Raw genomic sequence first — 25,366 nt, forward strand, 5'->3', positions numbered from 1 at the left:
TGCTGAGTATCCTCCTGGTGTCATCACAACTATTCATAGTACACCCTGATACATACAGTCATATGCTGAGTAACCTCCTGGTGTCATCACACCTATTCATAGTACACCCTGACATATACAGTCATATGCTGAGAAACCTCCTAATGTCATCAGACCTATTCATAGTACACAGACCTATTCATAGTACACCCTGACATATACAGTCATATGCTGAGTAACCTCCTAGTGTCATCAGACCTATTCATAGTACAAACAAACAAAGAGGAAGGGAGGTGCAAATCCCCACCCCCAAATTCCCTTCCGCACACTGAAAATTACCTGTAACCATGCCTGAATCTATCTGGTAATAAAATTCAGAGAATTCGTCACAAATGTTTGCAAACACATGTTTAGCTGCTGGCCACTTCACGGCTTCTCTGATACAGCAGTCCTAACTACTTGATAGCAGTGCCCACATTGGGCCATGTAATTTGTCACAGTACGCCTCATAATGAAGGCCATTACTAAAACAGTTCCAGACTGAGAGCTAACTTACCAGGGAGCCACCCCCAGGATCTCCCATTGGCACTACAAGGAACAGCATGCCTTCCAAATGCTCCCATTCAATGCCTCATGCACACAAGCAGACAAACAATTTGGAAGCTGCTCAATCATACCTGGAGATAATTATATATCAGGTGCTGGAAGGGGGAGGGGTCACAGACAAACAAACAAAGAGGAAGGGAGGTGCAAATCCCCACCCCCAAATTCCCTTCCGCACACTGAAAATTACCTGTAACCATGCTGTATCAGAGAAGCCGTGAAGTGGCCAGCAGCTAAACATGTGTTTGCAAACATTTGTGACGAATTCTCTGAATTTTATTACCAGATAGATTCAGGCATGGTTACAGGTAATTTTCAGTGTGCGGAAGGGAATTTGGGGGTGGGGATTTGCACCTCCGTTCCTCTTTGTTTGTTTGTCTGTGACCCCTCCCCCTTCCAGCACCTGATATATAATTATCTCCAGGTATGATTGAGCAGCTTCCAAATTGTTTGTCTGCTATTCATAGTACACCCTGACATATACAGTCATATGCTGAGTAACCTCCTAGTGTCATCAGACCTATTCATAGTACACCCTGACATATACAGTCATATGCTGAGTAACCTCCTAGTTTCATCACACCTATTCATAGTACACCCTGACACATACAGTCATATGCTGAGTAACCTCCTAGTGTCATCAGACCTATTCATAGTACACCCTGACATATACAGTCATATGCTGAGTAACCTCCTAGTTTCATCACACCTATTCATAGTACACCCTGACACATACAGTCATATGCTGAGTAACCTCCTGGTGTCATCAGACCTATTCATAGTACACCCTGACATATACAGTCATATGCTGAGTAACCTCCTAGTGTCATCAGACCTATTCATAGTACACCCTGACATATACAGTCATATGCTGAGTAACCTCCTAGTGTCATCAGACCTATTCATAGTACACCCTGACATATACAGTCATATGCTGAGTAACCTCCTAGTTTCATCACACCTATTCATAGTACACCCTGACACATACAGTCATATGCTGAGTAACCTCCTGGTGTCATCAGACCTATTCATAGTACACCCTGACATATACAGTCATATGCTGAGTAACCTCCTAGTGTCATCAGACCTATTCATAGTACACCCTGACATATACAGTCATATGCTGAGTAACCTCCTAGTGTCATCACACCTATTCATAGTACACCCTGACATATACAGTCATATGCTGAGTAACCTCCTGGTGTCATCAGACCTATTCATAGTACACCCTGACATATACAGTCATATGCTGAGTAACCTCCTGGTGTCATCAGACCTATTCATAGTACACCTTGACATATACAGTCATATGCTGAGTAACCTCCTGGTGTCATCACACCTATTCATAGTACACCCTGACATATACAGTCATATGCTGAGTAACCTCCTGGTGTCATCAGACCTATTCATAGTACACCCTGACATATACAGTCATATGCTGAGTAACCTCCTAGTGTCATCAGACCTATTCATAGTACACCCTGACATATACAGTCATATGCTGAGTAACCTCCTGGTGTCATCAGACCTATTCATAGTACACCCTGACATATACAGTCATATGCTGAGTAACCTCCTAGTGTGATCAGACCTATTCATAGTACACCCTGACATATACAGTCATATGCTGAGTAACCTCCTGGTGTCATCAGACCTATTCATAGTACACCCTGACACATACAGTCATATGCTGAGTAACCTCCTGGTGTCATCAGACCTATTCATAGTACACCCTGACATATACAGTCATATGCTGAGTAACCTCCTAGTGTCATCACACCTATTCATAGTACACCCTGACATATACAGTCATATGCTGAGTAACCTCCTAGTGTCATCACACCTATTCATAGTACACCCTGACATATACAGTCATATGCTGAGTAACCTCCTAGTGTCATCACACCTATTCATAGTACACCCTGACACATACAGTCATATGCTGAGTAACCTCCTAGCGTCATCAGACCTATTCATAGTACACCCTGTCATATACAGTCATATGCTGAGTAACCTCCTGGTGTCATCACACCTATTCATAGTACACCCTGACATATACAGTCATATGCTGAGTAACCTCCTAGTGTCATCACACCTATTCATAGTACACCCTGACATATACAGTCATATGCTGAGTAACCTCCTAGTGTCATCAGACCTATTCATAGTACACCCTGACATATACAGTCATATGCTATGTAACCTCCTAGTGTGATCACACCTATTCATAGTACACCCTGACATATACAGTCATATGCTGAGAAACCTCCTAGTGTCATCAGACCTATTCATAGTACACCCTGACATATACAGTCATATGCTGAGTAACCTCCTAGTGTCATCACACCTATTCATAGTACACCCTGACATATACAGTCATATGCTGAGTAACCTCCTGGTGTCATCAGACCTATTCATAGTACACCCTGACATATACAGTCATATGCTGAGTAACCTCCTGGTGTCATCAGACCTATTCATAGTACACCCTGACATATACAGTCATATGCTGAGTAACCTTCTGGTGTCATCAGACCTATTCATAGTACACCGTGACATATACAGTCATATGCTGAGTAACCTCCTAGTGTCATCACACCTATTCATATTACACCCTGACATATACAGTCATATGCTGAGTAACCTCCTGGTGTCATCACACCTATTCATAGTACACCCTGACATATACAGTCATATGCTGAGTAACCTCCTAGTGTCATCACACCTATTCATAGTACACCCTGACATATACAGTCATATGCTGAGTAACCTCCTGGTGTCATCACACCTATTCATAGTACACCCTGACATATACAGTCATATGCTGAGTAACCTCCTAGTGTCATCACACCTATTCATAGTACACCCTGACATATACAGTCATATGCTGAGTAACCTCCTAGTGTCATCACACCTATTCATAGTACACCCTGACATATACAGTCATATGCTATGTAACCTCCTAGTGTGATCACACCTATTCATAGTACACCCTGACATATACAGTCATATGCTGAGTAACCTCCTAGTGTCATCACACCTATTCATAGTACACCCTGACATATACAGTCATATGCTGAGTAACCTTCTGGTGTCATCAGACCTATTCATAGTACACCCTGACATATACAGTCATATACTGAGTAACCTCCTAGTGTCATCACACCTATTCATAGTACACCCTGACATATACAGTCATATGCTGAGTAACCTCCTGGTGTCATCACACCTATTCATAGTACACCCTGACATATACAGTCATATGCTGAGTAACCTCCTGGTTTCATCAGACCTATTCATAGTACACCCTGACATATACAGTCATATGCTGAGTAACCTCCTAGTGTCATCACACCTATTCATAGTACACCCTGACATATACAGTCATATGCTGAGTAACCTCCTAGTGTCATCACACCTATTCATAGTACACCCTGACATATACAGTCATATGCTGAGTAACCTCCTAGTGTCATCAGACCTATTCATAGTACACCCTGACATATACAGTCATATGCTGAGTAACCTCCTAGTGTCATCAGACCTATTCATAGTACACCCTGACATATACAGTCATATGCTGAGTAACCTCCTAGTGTCATCAGACCTATTCATAGTACACCCTGACATATACAGTCATATGCTGAGTAACCTCCTAGTGTCATCACACCTATTCATAGTACACCCTGACATATACAGTCATATGCTGAGTAACCTCCTGGTGTCATCAGACCTATTCATAGTACACCCTGACATATACAGTCATATGCTGAGTAACCTCCTAGTGTCATCACACCTATTCATAGTACACCCTGACATATACAGTCATATGCTGAGTAACCTCCTAGTGTCATCAGACCTATTCATAGTACACCCTGACATATACAGTCATATGCTGAGTAACCTCCTGGTGTCATCAGACCTATTCATAGTACACCCTGACATATACAGTCATATGCTGAGTAACCTCCTGGTGTCATCACACCTATTCATAGTACACCCTGACATATACAGTCATATGCTGAGTAACCTCCTGGTGTCATCACACCTATTCATAGTACACCCTGACATATACAGTCATATGCTGAGTAACCTCCTGGTGTCATCACACCTATTCATAGTACACCCTGACATATACAGTCATATGCTGAGTAACCTCCTGGTGTCATCACACCTATTCATAGTACACCCTGACATATACAGTCATATGCTGAGTAACCTCCTGGTGTCATCACACCTATTCATAGTACACCCTGACATATACAGTCATATGTTATGTAACCTCCTAGTGTGATCACACCTATTCATAGTACACCCTGACATATACAGTCATATGCTGAGTAACCTCCTGGTGTCATCAGACCTATTCATAGTACACCCTGACATATACAGTCATATGCTGAGTAACCTCCTAGTGTCATCACACCTATTCATAGTACACCCTGACATATACAGTCATATGCTGAGTAACCTCCTAGTGTCATCACACCTATTCATAGTACACTCTGACATATACAGTCATATGCTGAGTAACCTCCTAGTGTCATCACACCTATTCATAGTACACCCTGACATATACAGTCATATGCTGAGTAACCTCCTGGTGTCATCACACCTATTCATAGTACACCCTGACACATACAGTCATATGCTGAGTAACCTCCTAGTGTCATCAGACCTATTCATAGTACACCCTGACATATACAGTCATATGCTGAGTAACCTCCTAGTGTCATCACACCTATTCATAGTACACCCTGACATATACAGTCATATGCTGAGTAACCTCCTAGTGTCATCACACCTATTCATAGTACACCCTGACATATACAGTCATATGCTGAGTAACCTTCTGGTGTCATCAGACCTATTCATAGTACACCCTGACATATACAGTCATATACTGAGTAACCTCCTAGTGTCATCACACCTATTCATAGTACACCCTGACATATACAGTCATATGCTGAGTAACCTCCTGGTGTCATCACACCTATTCATAGTACACCCTGACATATACAGTCATATGCTGAGTAACCTCCTGGTTTCATCAGACCTATTCATAGTACACCCTGACATATACAGTCATATGCTGAGTAACCTCCTAGTGTCATCCCACCTATTCATATTACACCCTGACATATACAGTCATATGCTGAGTAACCTCCTAGTGTCATCACACCTATTCATATTACACCCTGACATATACAGTCATATGCTGAGTAACCTCCTGGTGTCATCACACCTATTCATAGTACACCCTGACATATACAGTCATATGCTGAGTAACCTCCTAGTGTCATCACACCTATTCATAGTACACCCTGACATATACAGTCATATGCTGAGTAACCTCCTAGTGTCATCACACCTATTCATAGTACACCCTGACATATACAGTCATATGCTGAGTAACCTCCTAGTGTCATCAGACCTATTCATAGTACACCCTGACATATACAGTCATATGCTGAGTAACCTCCTAGTGTCATCAGACCTATTCATAGTACACCCTGACATATACAGTCATATGCTGAGTAACCTCCTAGTGTCATCAGACCTATTCATAGTACACCCTGACATATACAGTCATATGCTGAGTAACCTCCTAGTGTCATCACACCTATTCATAGTACACCCTGACATATACAGTCATATGCTGAGTAACCTCCTGGTGTCATCAGACCTATTCATAGTACACCCTGACATATACAGTCATATGCTGAGTAACCTCCTAGTGTCATCACACCTATTCATAGTACACCCTGACATATACAGTCATATGCTGAGTAACCTCCTAGTGTCATCAGACCTATTCATAGTACACCCTGACATATACAGTCATATGCTGAGTAACCTCCTGGTGTCATCAGACCTATTCATAGTACACCCTGACATATACAGTCATATGCTGAGTAACCTCCTGGTGTCATCACACCTATTCATAGTACACCCTGACATATACAGTCATATGCTGAGTAACCTCCTGGTGTCATCACACCTATTCATAGTACACCCTGACATATACAGTCATATGCTGAGTAACCTCCTGGTGTCATCACACCTATTCATAGTACACCCTGACATATACAGTCATATGCTGAGTAACCTCCTGGTGTCATCACACCTATTCATAGTACACCCTGACATATACAGTCATATGCTGAGTAACCTCCTGGTGTCATCACACCTATTCATAGTACACCCTGACATATACAGTCATATGTTATGTAACCTCCTAGTGTGATCACACCTATTCATAGTACACCCTGACATATACAGTCATATGCTGAGTAACCTCCTGGTGTCATCAGACCTATTCATAGTACACCCTGACATATACAGTCATATGCTGAGTAACCTCCTAGTGTCATCACACCTATTCATAGTACACCCTGACATATACAGTCATATGCTGAGTAACCTCCTAGTGTCATCACACCTATTCATAGTACACTCTGACATATACAGTCATATGCTGAGTAACCTCCTAGTGTCATCACACCTATTCATAGTACACCCTGACATATACAGTCATATGCTGAGTAACCTCCTGGTGTCATCACACCTATTCATAGTACACCCTGACACATACAGTCATATGCTGAGTAACCTCCTAGTGTCATCAGACCTATTCATAGTACACCCTGACATATACAGTCATATGCTGAGTAACCTCCTAGTGTCATCACACCTATTCATAGTACACCCTGACATATACAGTCATATGCTGAGTAACCTCCTAGTGTCATCAGACCTATTCATAGTACACCCTGACATATACAGTCATATGCTGAGTAACCTCCCGGTGTCATCAGACCTATTCATAGTACACCCTGACATATACAGTCATATGCTGGGTAACCTCCTGGTGTCATCAGACCTATTCATAGTACACCCTGACATATACAGTCATATGCTGAGTAACCTCCTAGTGTCATCAGACCTACTCATAATACACCCTGACATATACAGTCATATGCTGAGTAACCTCCTAGTGTCATCAGACCTATTCATAGTACACCCTGACATATACAGTCATATGCTGAGTAACCTCCTAGTGTCATCAGACCTATTCATAGTACACCCTGACATATACAGTCATATGCTGAGTAACCTCCTGGTGTCATCACACCTATTCATAGTACACCCTGACATATACAGTCATATGCTGAGTAACCTCCTGGTGTCATCAGACCTATTCATAGTACACCCTGACATATACAGTCATATGCTGAGTAACCTCCTAGTGTCATCAGACCTATTAATAGTACACCCTGACATATACAGTCATATGCTGAGTAACCTCCTGGTGTGATCAGACCTATTCATAGTACACCCTGACATATACAGTCATATGCTGAGTAACCTCCTGGTGTCATCAGACCTATTCATAGTACACCCTGACATATACAGTCATATGCTGAGTAACCTCCTAGTGTGATCAGACCTATTCATAGTACACCCTGACATATACAGTCATATGCTGAGTAACCTCCTAGTGTGATCAGACCTATTCATAGTACACCCTGACATATACAGTCATATGCTGAGTAACCTCCTGGTGTCATCACACCTATTCATGTTAGCAGGTAATGTGCTGGGATTGTGAGTTCCTTAGGTCAGTGGTTCCCAAACTTTTTTGAATCATGGCGCCCTAGAGTATCAGAATTTTTTTCATGGCACCCCTAAGCCAAAAGTTTCTTATTGAGAAATTTAGAAAAAAATTACATTAATTAAATTGTGTTTATGTGTCATCCTTAGGGTCAGTTGTGTATATATGTCTTCCTTCGGGTCAGTTGTGTATATATGTCATCCTTAGGGTCAGTTATGTATATATGTCATCCTTTAGGTCAGTTCTGTATATATGTCATCCTTAGGGTCAGTTGTGTATATATGTCATCCTTAGGGTCAGTTGTGTATATATAGGTCATCTTTAGGTTTAGTTGTGTATATATGTCACCCTTAGGGTCAGTTCTGTTTATATGTCATCCTTAGGGTCAGTTGTGTATATATGTCATCCTTAGGGTCAGTTGTGTATATATGTCATCCTTCGGGTCAGTTGTGTTTATATGTCACCCTTAGGGCCAGTTGTGTTTATATGTCATCCTTAGGGCCCGTTGAGTATATATGTCATCCTTAGGGTCAGTTGTGTATATATGTAATCCTTAGGGTCAGTTGTGTATATATGTTATCCTTAGGGTCAGTTGTGTTTATATGTCATCCTTAGGGTCAGTTGTGTTTATATGTCATCCTTAGGGTCAGTTGTGTTTATATGTCATCCTTAGGGTCAGTTGTGTTTATATGTCATCCTTAGGGTCAGCTGTGTATATGTGTCATCCTTGTGTCAGTTGTGTATATATGTCATCCTTAGTGTCAGTTGTATATATATGTCATCCTTAGGGTCAGTTGTGTTTATATGTCATCCTTAGGGTCAGTTGTGTTTATATGTCATCCTTAGGGTCTGCTGTGTATATGTGTCATCCTTGTGTCAGTTGTGTATATATGTCATCCTTAGTGTCAGTTGTATATATATATGTCATCCTTAGGGTCAGTTGTGTTTATATGTCATCCTTAGGGTCAGCTGTGTATATGTGTCATCCTTGTGTCAGTTGTGTATATATGTCATCCTTAGGGTCAGTTGTGTATATGTGTCATCCTTAGGGTCAGTTGTGTTTATATGTCATCCTTAGGGTCAGTTGTGTATATATGTCATCCTTAGGGTCAGTTGTGTATATATGTCATCCTTCGGGTCAGTTGTGTTTATATGTCATCCTTAGAGCCCGTTGAGTATATATGTCATCCTTAGGGTTAGTTGTGTATATATGTTATCCTTAGGGTCAGTTGTGTATATATGTCATCCTTAGGGTGTGTACACACGGTGAGATCCTTGCTATGCCCGATTTTCACTTGCAATTTCCCCTGAACTCCCCGGAGCCCAGCACCACCGATTTTGACTAACTTTTCTTGAGATATGGACTATGTGTGCTTACGATTTTGGCTTATGTGAGATTTTGGCTTATGTGAGATGTCATTGACGTGAGATGAACTAGATAGTACACCGATCTAGCAAGGATTGACTTGCCTGCACAGTCTACCTTTTCTTGCGATGCTGACCTGGCCGGACCGTGCATCGGGATCGCAAGGTGACTTTCATCTTGCGATCTGCACTAACTTTTCTTGCGTTTTTGACTATATAGTCAAAATCGAAAGAAAATCTCTCACCGTGTGTACACACCCTTAGGGCCAGTTGTGTATATATGTCATCCTTAGTGTCAGTTTTATATATATGTCATCCTTAGGGTCAGTTGTGTATATATGTCATCCTTAGGGTCAGCTGTGTATATGTGTCACCCTTGTGTCAGTTGTGTATATATGTCATCATTCGGGTCAGTTGTGTATATATGTCATCCTTCGGGTCAGTTGTGTATATATGTCATCCTTAGGGTCAGTTGTGTTTATATGTCATCCTTAGGGTCAGCTGTGTATATGTGTCATCCTTGTGTCAGTTGTGTATATATGTCATCCTTAATGTCAGTTGTATATATATGTCATCCTTAGGGTCAGTTGTGTTTATATGTCATCCTTAGGGTCAGTTGTGTTTATATGTCATCCTTCGGGTCAGTTGTGTATATATGTCATCCTTAGGGTCAGCTGTGTATATGTGTCATCCTTGTTTCAGTTGTGTATATATGTCATCCTTAGGGTCAGTTGTGTATATATGTCATCCTTAATGTCAGTTGTATATATATGTCATCCTTAGGGTCAGTTGTGTATATATGTCATCCTTAGGGTCAGTTGTGTTTATATGTTATCCTTAGGGTCAGTTGTGTATATGTGTCATCCTTGTGTCAGATGTGTATATATGTCATCCTTAGGGTCAGTTGTATATATATGTCATCCTTAGGGTCAGTTGTGTTTATATGTCATCCTTAGGGTCAGTTGTGTTTATATGTCATCCTTAGGGTCAGCTGTGTATATGTGTCATCCTTGTTTCAGTTGTGTATATATGTCATCCTTAGGGTCAGTTGTATATATATGTCATCCTTAAGGTCAGTTGTGTTTATATGTCATCCTTAGGGTCAGATGTGTATATATGTCATCCTTAGGGTCAGTTGTGTATATATGTCATCCTTCGGGTCAGTTGTGTATATATGTCATCCTTAGGGTCAGTTATATGGTGAGGGACAGGATCTGCTTCTGTTTGTCACATATTGTATGATTGGCGGTCACCAGCTATGGTTTTGCCTTTTACATTGACCATAAATAATTAGAACTGGTCCTGAACCACCAATCCAAGGCCCCCCTGCAAGTGTCCTGAGGCACGCCCGGGAGCCACAGCACACAGTTTGAGAACCACTGCCTCAGGGAAAGATGTTAATCACGAGGATTTTCCTTATCCCATATGTACAGTGGTATGGGGATTGGAACCTGTATTCATTTATGTAGCTGGTTTAATTGATGTACGAATCCTGAACGGTAGATGCAGGAAGGAAGAACATTTGTTTGAGAAATCAAATACAAACCGTATTTTGAAGCTATGTGATAAATGTATCAAAGGTGAATTGTAAATTACCAGGTGGTAAAGGAAGCATTGTAAATGACACAACACTTTGTGTGTGACAGGAAGGAGGAAATTGTTTCCTATAGTCGTTATCTCCTTCTAAAGTGTAATTTATTTATTTATATTTTGTAAAATATCCTGATTGGATGGAAAAGACTCAGGGCTGGGATTACCCCTGAGGTGCAGTGTGATCTTACTGTATAAAAAGGTCTGTGAGCCCTGTGTGAGTATACCTACATCATTTTTCTGTGAACATCTTGTTGTATGCCATTTCCCCTGGCGACAGGGAAGAGTTCTCTTTAGAACTGCTGCATAAATAAACATCCTTGCCTCAAGATGACGATTGTCTTCCATCTTGTGACGCCCAGGAATGCCCTATAGCACTCCTGTTCTCCGGCTGTACAGGGTAAGCCCAGCGTCTCCAAGTTCAGCCCTCTGCCAAGCTACCATACTGGGTCTGATCCAGGTCTATGACCAGTGGGGGACAACTGATGCCAGACAGGAGGTATGGCAAGCGGTAAGATGCATACCCAGCAACAAGCGGTTATTCAGGTTCCGGCGGTAGTATCCTGAGCAGAAACGCCGGGTACCTCAGCTGTTTCATTCACATAGTCAGCAATTACAAAGTAAGGCTATGTCCCATATATCAGCATACCCAGGAGAGGCACACATCACACGCAGGAGAATGCATACAGGCAGCGATCATGTAGTGTGGCTATGTGACATATCATTGTACTAGCGAGTGGCACACATCACACGCAGGAGAATGCATAAAGGCAGCGATCATGTAGTGTGGCTATGTGACATATATCATTGTACTAGGGAGTGGCACACATCACACGCAGGAGAATGCATACAGGCAGCGATCATGTAGTGTGGCTATGTGACATATATCATTGTACTAGGGAGTGGCACATCACACGCAGGAGAATGTATACAGGCAGCGATCACGTAGTGTGGCTATGTGACATATATCATTGTACTAAGGAGTGGCACACATCACACGCAGGAGAATGTATACAGGCAGCGATCAGGTAGTGTGGCTATGTGACATATATCATTGTACTAGGGAGTGGCACACATCACACGCAGGAGAATGCAAACAGGCAGCAATCACGTAGTGTGGCTATGTGACATATCGTTGTACTAGGGAGTGGCACACATCACACGCAGGAGAATGTATACAGGCAGTGATCACGTAGTGTGGCTATGTGACATATATCATTGTACTAGGGAGTGGCACACATCACACGCAGGAGAATGCAAACAGGCAGCGATCATGTAGTGTGGCTATGTGACATATATCGTTGTACTAGGGAGTGGCACACATCACACGCAGGAGAATGTATACAGGCAGCGATCACGTAGTGTGGCTATGTGACATATATCATTGTACTTGGGAGTAGCACACATCACACGCAGGAGAATGTATACAGGCAGCGATCACGTAGTGTGGCTATGTGACATATATCATTGTACTAGGGAGTGGCACACATCACACGCAGGAGAATGCAAACAGGCAGCGATCACATAGTGTGGCTATGTGACATATAACAGTGTACCTGGGAGTGGTACACATCACACGCAGGAGAATGTATACAGGCAGCGATCACATAGTGTGGCTATGTGACATATATCATTGTACCCGGGAGTGGCACACATCACACGCAGGAGAATGCGTACAGGCAGCAATCACGTAGTGTGGCTATGTGACATATATCAGTGTACCCGGGAGTGGCACACATCACACGCAGGAGTATGCATACAGGCAGCGATCACGTAGTGTGGCTATGTGACATATAACAGTATACCTGGGAGTGGCACACATCACACGCAGGAGAATGCATACAGGCAGCGATCACGTAGTGTGGCTATGTGACATATCAGTGTACCTGGGAGTGGCACACATCACATGCAGGAGAATGCATACAGGCAGCGATCATGTAGTGTGGCTATGTGACATGCATCAGTGTACCCGGGAGTGGCACACATCCCACGCAGGAAAATGAATATAGTCAGTGATCACGTAGTGTGGCTATATCACATATATTTGTATACCCGGGAGTGGCACACATCACGCGCAGGAGAATGCATACAGTTAGCGACCACTTAGTGTGGCTATGTCACATATATCAGTTTACTCGGGAGTGGCACACATCACACGCAGGAGAATGCATAAAGGTAGAGATCATGTAGTGTGGTCATGTGACATATATCAGCGTACCCGGGAATGGCACACACCACACGCAGGAGAATGCATACAGGCAGCAATCATGTAGTGTGGCTATGTCATATATTTCAGTGTACCCGGAGTGGCACACATCACATGGAGGAGAATGCGTACAGGCAGCGATCATGTAGTGTGGCTATGTGACATACATCAGTATACCCGGGGATGGCACACATCATACGCAGGAGAATGCATACAGGCAGCAATCACGTAATGTGGCTATGTGATATATGTCAGCGTACCCAGTAGTGGCACACACCACATGCAGGAGAATGCATACAGTCAGCGATCACGTAGTGTGGCTGTGTGACATATATCAGTGTACCCGGACTCGCACACATCACACGCAGGAGAATGCGTACAGTCAGCGATCATGTAGTGTGGCTGTGACATATATCAGTGTACCTGGCAGTGGCACACATCACACAAAGGATAATGCATACAGGCAGTGATCACGTAGTGTGGCTATGTGACATATCAGTGTACCCGGGAGTGGCACATATAACATGCAGGAGACTGTATAGTCAGCGATCACTTAGTGTGGCTATGTGACATATATCAGTGTACCAGGGAGTGGCACACATCACACGCAGGAGAATGCATACAGGCAGCGATCACGTAGTGTGGCTATGTGACATATATCATTGTACTAGGGAGTGGCACACATCACACGCAGGAGAATGTATACAGGCAGCGATCACGTAGTGTGGCTATGTGACATATATCATTGTACTAGGGAGTGGCACACATCACACGCAGGAGAATGTATACAGGCAGTGATCACGTAGTGTGGCTATGTGACATATATCATTGTACAAGGGAGTGGCACACATCACACGCAGGAGAATGCAAACAGGCAGCGATCACGTAGTGTGGCTATGTGACATATATCGTTGTACTAGGGAGTGGCACACATCACACGCAGGAGAATGTATACAGGCAGCGATCACGTAGTGTGGCTATGTGACATATATCATTGTACTCGGGAGTGGCACACATCACACGCAGGAGAATGTATACAGGCAGCGATCACGTAGTGTGGCTATGTGACATATATCAGTGTAACTGGGAGTGGCACACATCACACGCAGGAGAATGCATACAGGCAGCGATCACGTAGTGTGGCTATGTGACATATATCATTGTACTAGGGAGTGGCACACATCACACGCAGGAGAATGTATACAGGCAGCAATCACGTAGTGTGGCTATGTGACATATATCATTGTACTAGGGAGTGGCACACATCACACGCAGGAGAATGCAAACAGGCAGCGATCACGTAGTGTGGCTATGTGACATATATCGTTGTACTAGGGAGTGGCACACATCACACGCAGGAGAATGTATACAGGCAGCGATCACGTAGTGCGGCTATGTGACATATATCATTGTACTAGGGAGTGGCACACATCACACGCAGGAGAATGCAAACAGGCAGCGATCACATAGTGTGGCTATGTGACATATAACAGTGTACCTGGGAGTGGCACACATCACACGCAGGAGAATGTACACAGGCAGCGATCACATAGTGTGGCTATGTGACATATATCATTGTACCCGGGAGTGGCACACATCACACGCAGGAGAATGCATACAGGCAACGATCATGTAGTGTGGCTATGTGACATATATCAGTGTACCCGGGAGTGGCACACATCACACGCAGGAGAATGCGTACAGGCAGCAATCACATAGTATGGCTATGTGACATATCAGTGTACCCGGGAGTGGCATACATCACACGCAGGAGTATGCATACAGGCAGCGATCACGTAGTGTGGCTATGTGACATATAACAGTGTACCTGGGAGTGGCACACATCACACGCAGGAGAATGCATACAGGCAGTGATCACATAGTGTGGCTATGTGACATAACAGTGTACCTGGGAGTGGCACACATCACACGCAGGAGAATGCATACAGGCAGCGATCACGTAGTGTGGCTATGTGACATATCAGTGTACCTGGGAGTGGCACACATCACATGCAGGAGAATGCATACAGGCAGCGATCATGTAGTGTGGCTATGTGACATATATCATTGTACCCGGGAGTGGCACACATCACACACAGGAGAATGTGTACAGTCAGCGATCATGTAGTGTGGCTGTAACATATATCAGTGTACCCGGGAGTGGCACACATCACATGCAGGAGAATGCGTACAGGCAGCGATAACGTAGTGTGGCTATGTGACATCCATCAGTGTACCCGGGAGTGGCACACATCACACGCAGGAGAATGAATATAGTCAGTGATCACGTAGTGTGGCTATATCACATATATTTGTATACCCGGGAGTGGCACACATCACGCGCAGGAGAAAGCATACAGTTAGCGACCACTTAGTGTGGCTATGTCACATATATCAGTGTACTCGGGAGTGGCACACATCACACGCAGGAGAATGCATAAAGGTAGAGATCATGTAGTGTGGTCATGTGACATATATCAGCGTACCCGGGAATGGCACACACCACACACAGGAGAATGCATACAGGCAGCGATCATGTAGTGTGGCTATGTCATATATTTCAGTGTACCCGGAGTGGCACACATCACATGGAGGAGAATGCGTACAGGCAGCGATCATGTAGTGTGGCTGCGTGACATACATCAGTATACCCGGGGGTGGCACACATCATACGCAGGAGAATGCATACAGGCAGCAATCACGTAATGTGGCTATGTGATATATGTCAGCGTACCCAGGAGTGGCACACACCACATGCAGGAGAATGCATACAGTCAGCGATCACGTAGTGTGGCTGTGTGACATATATCAGTGTACCCAGGACTCGCACACATCACACGCAGGAGAATGCGTACAGTCAGCGATCACTTAGTGTGGCTATGTGACATATATCAGTGTACCAGGGAGTGGCACACATCACACGCAGGGGAATGCATACAGGCAGCGATCACATAGTGTGGCTATGTGACATATATCAGCGTATCTGGGAGTGGCATACATTACACGCAGGAGAATGCATACAGGCAGCAATCACGTAGTGTGGCTATGTGACATATATCAGTGTACCCGGGAGTGGCACACATCACACGCAGGAGAATGCATACAGGCAACGATCACGTAGTGTGGCTATGTGACATATATCAGCGTACCCGGGAGTGGCACACATCACATGCAGGAGAATGCGTACAGGCAGCGATCATGTAGTGTGGCTATGTGACATATATCAGCGTACTTGGGAGTGTCACACATCACAAGCAGGAGAATGCGTACAGGCAGCGATCATGTAGTGTGGCTATGTGACATATATCAGCGTACCTGGGAGTGGTACACATCACACGCAGGAAAATGCATACAGGCAGCGATCACATAGTGTGGCTATGTGACATATATCAGTGTACCCGGGAGTGGCAAACATCACACGCAGGAGAATGCGTACAGGCAGCGATCACGTAGTGTGGCTATGTGGCATATATCAGTGTACCCGGGATTGGCACACACCACATGCAGGAGAATGCATACAGGCAGCGATCACGTAGTGTGGCTATGTGACATATATCAGTGTACCCGGGAGTGGCACACATTACACGCAGGAGAATGCGTACAGGCAGCGATCATGTAGTGTGGCTATGTGACATATATCAGTGTACCCGGGAGTGGCACACATCACACGCAGGAGAATGCGTACAGGCAGCGATCACGTAGCATGGCTATGTGACATATATCAACGTACCCAGGAGTGGCACATATCACACGCAGGAGAATGTGTACATTCAGCGACCACTTAGAGTGGCTATGTGACATATATCCGTGTACCCAGGAGTGGCACACATCACATGCAGGAGATTGCATACACGCAGTGATCATATAGTGTGGCTATGTGACATATATAAGTGTACTCGGGAGTGGCACACTTCACACGCAGGAGAATGCGTACAGGCAGCGATCACGTAGTGTGGCTATGTGACATATATCAGTGTACCTGGGAGTGGCACACATCACACGCAGGAGAATGCGTACAGGCAGACGGGCACTTACCTCCACGCTCTTACAGATCTCCTCCATCTGGGTGATAATGGCCTGGATCCGATCATTACCAGCCACTAGCATTGCAATGCCATCGCTGAGGTCACTCTGCAGAAACATACATTGTGCATCATAAACTCTGACAGCACCCAGGCCCCCGTATCACATGCTCCCCACATGCACTGCATGACCTAGCTGCCCAATCACAGGTGGGGCCCCAGAGTAGCGCTCTGTGAGGCAGGTAATAGTGGGAAATGCAGAGAGATATGTGTAGGGTTCTGTGTCTATACAGGACAGAATGGATGGAGGTGCGATATATGCAGAGCACAAGCCATCTATACCGTACATGTAACATGCAGCTTTCTCCAGGGAATTCTGATGGAGGAGAAATAGCGCACAGTATATACAGTGCTCCGCAGGCGTCACTCTGTACACTGGCAGACTAAGGAAAGGGACATTGCTCGTTCCTGTCAGTGTCACGCATGGGGAAGACACGCATCACTGCTGGGCTTAGTGTGCTGGATCACTCAGGCCTACAACAGGCACAACGATGACAGGACAGTGACAGTATGGTGACAGGGCGGTGACAGAGTAGTGACAGGTCGGTGATAGTATGGTGACAGGAGGGTGACAGGGCGGTGACAGTATGGTGACAGGAGGGTGACAGGGCGGTGACAGTATGGTGACAAGGCAGTAGCAGGATGATGACGGGACGGTGACAGGACGGTGACAGGGCAGTTACAGGATGGTGACAGGGCAGTTACAGGATGGTGACAGGGCGGTGACAGAGTAGTGACAGGTCGGTGATAGCATGGTGACAGTAGGGTGACAGGGCGGTGACAGTATGGTGACAGGAGGGTGACAGGGCGGTGACAGTATGGTGACAAGGCAGTAGCAGGACGATGACGGGACGGTGACAGGATGGTGACAGAGCAGTGGCAGGATGATGGTGGGTCGGTGACAGGACAGTGACAGAACAATGACAGGGTAGTGACAGGATGATGGGACGGTGATAGGATGGTGACAGGGCAGTGGCAGGACGGTGACAGGGCAGTGGCAGGATGATGGTGGGCTGGTGACAGGACAGTGACAGAACAATGATTGTACGGTGACAGGATGATGATGGGACAGTGACTGGATAGTGACAGGGCAGTTACAGGATGGTGATAGGGCAGTTACAGGACGATGACGGGACGGTGACAGGATGGTGACAGAGCAGTGGCAGGATGATGGTGGGCCGGTGACAGGACAGTGACAGAACAATGACAGGGCAGTTAGAGGACAGTGACAGGACGGTGACAGGGCAGTTACAGGATGGTGATAGGGCAGTTACAGGACGATGACGGGACGGTGACAGGATGGTGACAGAGCAGTGGCAGGATGATGGTGGGCCGGTGACAGGACAGTGACAGAACAATGACAGGGCAGTTAGAGGACAGTGACAGGACGGTGACAGGGCAGTTACAGGACGATGACGGGACGGTGACATGATGGCGACCGAGCAGTGGCAGGATGATGGTGGGCCGGTGACAGGACAGTGACAGAACAATGACAGGGCAGTTAGAGGACAGTGACAGGACGGTGACAGGGCAGTTACAGGATGGTGACAGGGCAGTGGCAGGACGATGACGGGACGGTGACAGGATGGTGACAGAGCAGTGGCAGGATGATGACGGGACGGTGACAGGATGGTGACAGAGCAGTGGCAGGATGATGGTGGGCCGGTGACAGGACAGTGACAGAACAATGACAGGGCAGTGGTAGGATGATGACGGGACAGTGACAGGATAGTGGCAGGGCAGTTAGAGGATGGTGACAGTATGGTGGCAGGGCAGTTAGAGGACGGTGACAGGGCAGTGACAGAACAATGACAGGGCAGTGGTAGGATGATGACGGGACAGTGACAGGATAGTGGCAGGGCAGTTAGAGGACGGTGACAGGGCAGTGGCAGGATGATGACGGGATGGTGACAGGATGATGATGGGACGGTGACAGGATTGTGACAGGACAGTGACAGAACGATGACGGGACAGTGAAAGGTTGATGATATGACAGTGACAGGATGGTGACAGAACGATGACGGGACAGTGAGAGGAAGGTGACAGGGCAGTGACAGGACGGTGACAGGGCAGTGAGAGGACGGCGACGGGACAGTGACGGGACAGTGACGGGACGGTGACAGGACGGTGACAGGACGGTGACAGGACGGTGACAGGACGATGACGGGACAGTGACAGGATAGTGACGGGACGGTGACAGGACAGTAACAGGACAGTGACAGGACGGTGACAGGGCGATGACGGGACAGTGACAGGGTGGTGACAGGACGGTGAGAGGACGGTGACAGGGCGATGACGGGACAGTGACAGGGTGGTGACAGGACGGTGACAGGATGGTGAGAGGACGATGACAGGACAATGACAGCACAGTGACGGTACAGTGACAGGGCAGTTACAGGGTTGTGACAGGACAGTGACAGGATGATGACAGGGCAGTTACAGGGTGGTGACAGGGCAGTTACAGGGTTGTGACAGGACAGTGACAGGATGATGACAGGGCAGTTACAGGGTGGTGACAGGGCAGTTACAGGGTGGTGACAGGACAGTGACAGGATGATGACAGGGCAGTTACAGGGTGGTGACAGGGCAGTTACAGGGTGGTGACAGGATGGTGAGAGGACGATGACGGGACAGTGACAGTACGGTGACAGGGCAGTTACAGGGTTGTGACAGGACGATGACGAGACAGTGACAGGACAGTGAGAGGATGATGACGGGACAGTTACAGGACAGTGACAGTACGGTGACAGGGCAGTTACAGGGCAGTGACAGTACGGTGACAGGGCAGTTACAGGGCAGTGACAGTACGGTGACAGGGCAGTTACAGGGCAGTGACAGTACGGTGACAGGGCAGTTACAGGGCAGTTGTGACAGGACGATGACGGGACAGTGACAGGACGATGACGGGACAGTGACAGGACAGTGACAGGACAATGACAAGACAGTGACAGGACGGCGACAGGATATTATAGGGCAGTTACAGGGTGGTGACTGAACGATGACGGGTCAGTGAGAGGACGGTGACGGGACAGTGACGGGACGGTGACAGGACGGTGACAGGACGGTGACAGGACGATGACAGGATAGTGACGGGACGGTGACAGGACAGTGACAGGACAGTAACAGGACAGTAACAGGACAGTGACAGGACGGTGACAGGGCGATGACGGGACAGTGACAGGGTGGTGACAGGACGGTGAGAGGACGGTGAGAGGACGATGACAGGACAATGACAGCACAGTGACGGTACAGTGACAGGGCAGTTACAGGGTTGTGACAGGACAGTGACAGGATGATGACAGGGCAGTTACAGGGTGGTGACAGGGCAGTTACAGGGTGGTGACAGGACAGTGACAGGATGATGACAGGGCAGTTACAGGGTGGTGACAGGGCAGTTACAGGGTGGTGACAGGATGGTGAGAGGACGATGACGGGACAGTGACAGTACGGTGACAGGGCAGTTACAGGGTTGTGACAGGACGATGACGAGACAGTGACAGGACAGTGAGAGGATGATGACGGGACAGTTACAGGACAGTGACAGTACGGTGACAGGGCAGTTACAGGGTTGTGACAGGACGATGACGAGACAGTGACAGGACAGTGAGAGGATGATGACGGGACAGTTACAGGACAGTGACAGTACGGTGACAGGGCAGTTACAGGGCAGTGACAGTACGGTGACAGGGCAGTTACAGGGCAGTTGTGACAGGACGATGACGGGACAGTGACAGGACGATGACGGGACAGTGACAGGACAGTGACGGGACAGTGACAGGACGGCGACAGGATATTATAGGGCAGTTACAGGGTGGTGACGGGACAGTGACAGGATGGTGAGAGGACGATGACGGGACAGTGACAGGACAGTGACAGGACAGTGACAGGACGATGACGGGACAGTGACAGGACAGTGACAGGACAGTGACAGAACGATGACGGGACAGTGACAGGACAGTGACAGAACGATGACGGGACAGTGACAGGACAGTTGATGGGACAGTGACAGGACGGCGACAGGATATTATAGGACAGTTACAGGGTGGTGACAGGACAGTGACAGGACAGTGACAGGATGATGACAGGACAGTTACAGGGCAGTGACAGGACAGTGACAGGATGGTGACAGGACAGTAACAGGATATTATAGGACAGTTACAGGGTGGTGATGGGACAGTGACAGGATATTATAGGACAGTTACAGGGCAGTGACAGGACAGTGACAGGATGATGACAGGGCAGTGACAGGATGGTGACGGGACAGTGAGAGGATGATGACGGGACAGTGACAGGGCAGTGACAGGATAGTGACAGGACGATGACGGGACAGTGACAGGACGATGACGGGACAGTGACAGGACAGTGACAGAACGATGACGGGACAGTGACAGGACAGTGACAGAACGATGACGGGACAGTGACAGGACAGTGACAGAACGATGACGGGACAGTGACAGGGCAGTTGATGGGACAGTGACAGGACGGCGACAGGATATTATAGGACAGTTACAGGGTGGTGACAGGACAGTGACAGGATGATGACGGGACAGTGACAGGACAGTGACAGGATGATGACGGGACAGTGACAGGGCAGTGACAGGACAGTGACAGGATGATGACGGGACAGTGACAGGATGATGACGGGACAGTGACAGGACAGTGACAGGATGATGACGGGACAGTGACAGGGCAGTGACAGGACAGTGACAGGATGATGACAGGACAGTGACAGGATGATGACAGGACAGTTACAGGGCAGTGACAGGATGATGACAGGACAGTTACAGGGCAGTGACAGGACAGTGACAGGATGATGACAGGACAGTTACAGGGCAGTGACAGGACAGTGACAGGATGATGACAGGACAGTGACAGGACAGTTACAGGGCAGTGACAGGATGATGACAGGGCAGTTACAGGGCAGTGACAGGATGATGACAGGGCAGTTACAGGGCAGTGACAGGACAGTGACAGGATGATGACAGGACAGTTACAGGGCAGTGACAGGACAGTGACAGGACAGTGACAGGATATTATAGGACAGTTACAGGGTGGTGACGGGACAGTGAGAGGGCAGTGACAGGATGGTGACAGGACAGTGACAGGGCAGTGACAGGATGGTGACGGGACAGTGACAGGGCAGTGACAGGATGGTGACAGGACAGTGACAGGACGGTGACAGGACGGTGACAGGACAGTGAGAGGACGATGATAGGACAGTTACAGGACAGTGACAGGACAGTGACAGGACAGTGACAGGATGGTGACAGGATGGTGACAGGACAGTGACAGGACAGTGAGAGGATGATGACGGGACAGTTACAGGGCAGTGACAGGATGGTGACAGGACAGTGACAGGGCAGTGACAGGACAGTGACAGGACAGTGACAGGATGGTGACAGGACAGTGACAGGATGGTGACAGGACAGTGACAGGGCAGTGACAGGATGGTGACAGGATGGTGACAGGACAGTGACAGGGCAGTGACAGGATGGTGACAGGACAGTGACAGGATGGTGACAGGACAGTGAGAGGATGATGACGGGACAGTGACAGGGCAGTGACAGGATAGTGACAGGACGATGACGGGACAGTGACAGGACGATGACGGGACAGTGACAGGACAGTGACAGAACGATGACGGGACAGTGACAGGACAGTGACAGAACGATGACGGGACAGTGACAGGACAGTGACAGAACGATGACGGGACAGTGACAGGGCAGTTGATGGGACAGTGACAGGACGGCGACAGGATATTATAGGACAGTTACAGGGTGGTGACAGGACAGTGACAGGATGATGACGGGACAGTGACAGGACAGTGACAGGATGATGACGGGACAGTGACAGGGCAGTGACAGGACAGTGACAGGATGATGACGGGACAGTGACAGGATGATGACGGGACAGTGACAGGACAGTGACAGGATGATGACGGGACAGTGACAGGGCAGTGACAGGACAGTGACAGGATGATGACAGGACAGTGACAGGATGATGACAGGACAGTTACAGGGCAGTGACAGGATGATGACAGGACAGTTACAGGGCAGTGACAGGACAGTGACAGGATGATGACAGGACATTTACAGGGCAGTGACAGGACAGTGACAGGATGATGACAGGACAGTGACAGGACAGTTACAGGGCAGTGACAGGATGATGACAGGACAGTGACAGGATGATGACAGGACAGTGACAGGACAGTTACAGGGCAGTGACAGGATGATGACAGGGCAGTTACAGGGCAGTGACAGGATGATGACAGGGCAGTTACAGGGCAGTGACAGGACAGTGACAGGATGATGACAGGACAGTTACAGGGCAGTGACAGGACAGTTACAGGGCAGTGACAGGACAGTGACAGGACAGTGACAGGATATTATAGGACAGTTACAGGGTGGTGACGGGACAGTGAGAGGGCAGTGACAGGATGGTGACAGGACAGTGACAGGGCAGTGACAGGATGGTGACGGGACAGTGACAGGGCAGTGACAGGATGGTGACAGGACAGTGACAGGACGGTGACAGGACGGTGACAGGACAGTGAGAGGACGATGATGGGACAGTTACAGGACAGTGACAGGACAGTGACAGGACAGTGACAGGATGGTGACAGGATGGTGACAGGATGGTGACAGGACAGTGACAGGACAGTGAGAGGATGATGACGGGACAGTTACAGGGCAGTGACAGGATGGTGACAGGACAGTGACAGGATGGTGACAGGACAGTGACAGGATGGTGACAGGACAGTGACAGGGCAGTGACAGGATGGTGACAGGATGGTGACAGGATGGTGACAGGACAGTGACAGGGCAGTGACAGGATGGTGACAGGACAGTGACAGGATGGTGACAGGACAGTGAGAGGATGATGACGGGACAGTGACAGGGCAGTGACAGGATGGTGACAGGACAGTGACAGGATGGTGACAGGACAGTGACAGGATGGTGACAGGACAGTGACAGGATGGTGACAGGACAGTGAGAGGATGATGACGGGACAGTGACAGGGCAGTGACAGGATGGTGACAGGACAGTGACAGGATGGTGACAGGACAGTGACAGGACAGTGACAGGATGGTGACAGGACAGTGAGAGGATGATGACGGGACAGTGACAGGGCAGTGACAGGATGGTGACAGGACAGTGACAGGATGGTGACAGGACAGTGACAGGATGGTGACAGGACAGTGACAGGATGGTGACAGGACAGTGAGAGGATGATGACGGGACAGTGACAGGGCAGTGACAGGATGGTGACAGGACAGTGACAGGATGGTGACAGGACAGTGACAGGATGGTGACAGGACAGTGACAGGATGGTGACAGGACAGTGAGAGGATGATGACGGGACAGTGACAGGGCAGTGACAGGATGGTGACAGGACAGTGACAGGATGGTGACAGGACAGTGAGAGGATGATGACGGGACAGTGACAGGGCAGTGACAGGATGGTGACAGGACAGTGACAGGATGGTGACAGGATGGTGACAGGACAGTGACAGGATGGTGACAGGACAGTGACAGGATGGTGACAGGACAGTGAGAGGATGATGACGGGACAGTGACAGGGCAGTGACAGGATGGTGACAGGACAGTGACAGGATGGTGACAGGACAGTGACAGGACAGTGACAGGATGGTGACAGGACAGTGAGAGGATGATGACGGGACAGTGACAGGGCAGTGACAGGATGGTGACAGGACAGTGACAGGGCAGTGACAGGACGGTGACAGGACAGTGACAGGACAGTGACAGGGCAGTGACAGGATGGTGACAGGACAGTGAGAGGATGATGACGGGACAGTGACAGGGCAGTGACAGGATGGTGACAGGACAGTGACAGGGCAGTGACAGGATGGTGACAGGATGGTGACAGGACAGTGACAGGATGGTGACAGGATGGTGACAGGTTGGT

The 25,366-nt window shown here is 47.5% G+C and overlaps 1 protein-coding gene across 1 annotated transcript in view; it reads right to left on the minus strand.

Annotated features, from left to right (window-relative positions):
• The window catches only part of TRIM54 (tripartite motif containing 54), a 238,990-nt gene that overhangs the window by 133,199 nt on the left and 80,425 nt on the right, over positions 1–25,366 (minus strand). The window contains exon 4 of the mRNA XM_063914921.1: positions 17,394–17,489. Coding sequence (XP_063770991.1) covers positions 17,394–17,489 — 96 coding nt within the window. The remainder of the gene's footprint in view (positions 1–17,393; positions 17,490–25,366) is intronic.

The sequence above is a fragment of the Pseudophryne corroboree genome, chromosome 4, assembly GCF_028390025.1.
Source record: "Pseudophryne corroboree isolate aPseCor3 chromosome 4, aPseCor3.hap2, whole genome shotgun sequence".
NCBI classification, from domain to species: domain Eukaryota; kingdom Metazoa; phylum Chordata; class Amphibia; order Anura; family Myobatrachidae; genus Pseudophryne; species Pseudophryne corroboree.